Source organism: Egretta garzetta, unplaced genomic scaffold (genome assembly GCF_000687185.1).
Source record: "Egretta garzetta isolate BGI_Z169 unplaced genomic scaffold, ASM68718v1 scaffold230, whole genome shotgun sequence".
Taxonomy (NCBI): domain Eukaryota; kingdom Metazoa; phylum Chordata; class Aves; order Pelecaniformes; family Ardeidae; genus Egretta; species Egretta garzetta.
The window spans coordinates 2,166,110-2,167,907 of NW_009258281.1; the positions used below are offsets into that span (position 1 = coordinate 2,166,110).

At 42.4% G+C, this 1,798-nt stretch overlaps 1 protein-coding gene across 1 annotated transcript in view; it reads left to right on the plus strand.

Annotated features, from left to right (window-relative positions):
- The window catches only part of ACADL (acyl-CoA dehydrogenase long chain), a 20,727-nt gene extending 19,195 nt beyond the window's left edge, over positions 1-1,532 (plus strand). The window contains exon 11 of the mRNA XM_009636508.2: positions 878-1,532. Coding sequence (XP_009634803.1) covers positions 878-971 — 94 coding nt within the window. The 3' untranslated portion in view covers positions 972-1,532. The remainder of the gene's footprint in view (positions 1-877) is intronic.
- The last annotated feature ends 266 nt before the right edge of the window (positions 1,533-1,798 follow it).

Genomic DNA, 1,798 nt, shown 5'->3' on the forward strand with positions numbered 1-1,798 from the left:
TTCAGCAGCATGCATGTTTCCAGAGAATGCCGCATTGCTCCTGGGCTGCTCTCTGTATAATGAAGCAGAATTAAGATGGAAAAGCACACTGTCATCGTCCTGTGTGCTGTCACCAGCTGTGCATGTGCTGGGGCCAGTTCCAGCATGGGGATGGAAATGGTTTGGCTGCGTGCAGCTTTTCAGCTGCTGGCCCAAACGGAGCTGGAGCTGGTGTCAGTAGAAGGCTGTAGCCAGCTGATGTGAAACCAGTTGGCACTTTCTTTTCCTCCTAAGGTGTTTTGAGTCCTACCTCAAAGAAAGAACTGACAGCACCGTTAGCAGTCCTCTTGACAGGATCAGGCAGGCCCAGGCATTAGAGCAAATTACCATGATAACTAGCAGTTTGGCTCTGCAGGAGTTGTTTTTCCACAACAACCAGGCGCCTGGGTCTTGCAGTTCATGCAGGCCTGTGTGGTGGGTGAATGGGGGCTTTGGTGCCCAGAGTTGAGTTAATGCTCAGGTGATGTGAGAAAAGGAGGTGACAGGAATTGGGGAGGAGGGGGGCAGAAGTGGTAAGAGTCTGGTTTTATAGAGCTTTGCTTTATTTTTGTTTAATTAGGGAGGATAGTGGAGGCTTTGCAATGTAATCAAAAAAACAGGGAAGAAATACTGACCAAATTCCTAGTTTGGCACAGTACCTTGGAAAGGTGAAACATTTTAGGGAGTTGAAACCTCTTTGAAAATGTGAACCTCTTTAAAAATGGGAAGAGCATACTTTGAAAAGAGGGATCTTCAAAGGTAAAACTTGCTGTCTTTTTCTTTTGATTGTATGTCCCTTCTGAGGAATCATTTTTAATCTCATGGTGTTTGTTTGTTTGTTTGTTGTTCCCTCCCTCAGAGCTTTTGTGGATGCCCGTGTTCAGCCTATATATGGTGGTACCAATGAAATAATGAAAGAGCTTATTGCTAGAGACATTGTCAGTGACAAGTAGGGCAGATGCTCGCTTCTTTGGAGTCTTCAGAATCCTTCTGTATTAATATATGGCATAAAATCGGACATCAGACTGTAAGTAAAATAAATGTGGTGTATCGTAGTCTTTCAAGGAAGTGACACTATTTAAAAAGTGTTGGTAACAACAGTGTGCTCATATGCAGGATACCTAATATTTAATGAACTTTCGATTTAAATATATCTGGGCAACACAGAGCAATTATCTGGATCCCAAATAATGTGTCTGGAACATTATGCGTAGCTCAGTCTTTCACACTTGGTGCCATTATATGGAAGCCAACCCTTGCTTTTTCAGAATCAAATCTCTTCTCCAGAGAAGCTACGTTCTTAACAAATACACAAAGAGTTAAATGCTAATATAACTTTGAATTTGTATTTCCACTTGACAAATATCACTGTGTCAAAGTATAACTTGAAACTTTTGCTACCGTTACTGTACACCTGCCTACTGCCCAGCAGCCACCTGCTGTAGGAGGAGGGAATGTACAACCGGCCCCTATGTTTACATGTAACCCAGAATGCCTTATTTCAATTACTTTGTTGAAATAAATATAATAAAGGATTTCTATGCAATGGGATGGCTGTCTGTGGTGCTTCAAAGCCCCAGGGAGAACACTTCCTCTGTGCCCATATTCACCTCAGGGCGCTGATGGGGAGTTTTGAGAAAGGGCAGGTGGGGCTGGTGAATATTTTCAAATATTTCCAAGTGCTTATCCCCAATAAAAATAAAAAAAAACAAACAAACAAAAATATTTTTTTTTAGATCATTTATGCATACTGGGGGTTACACCGTCACCCCCCTCCCCT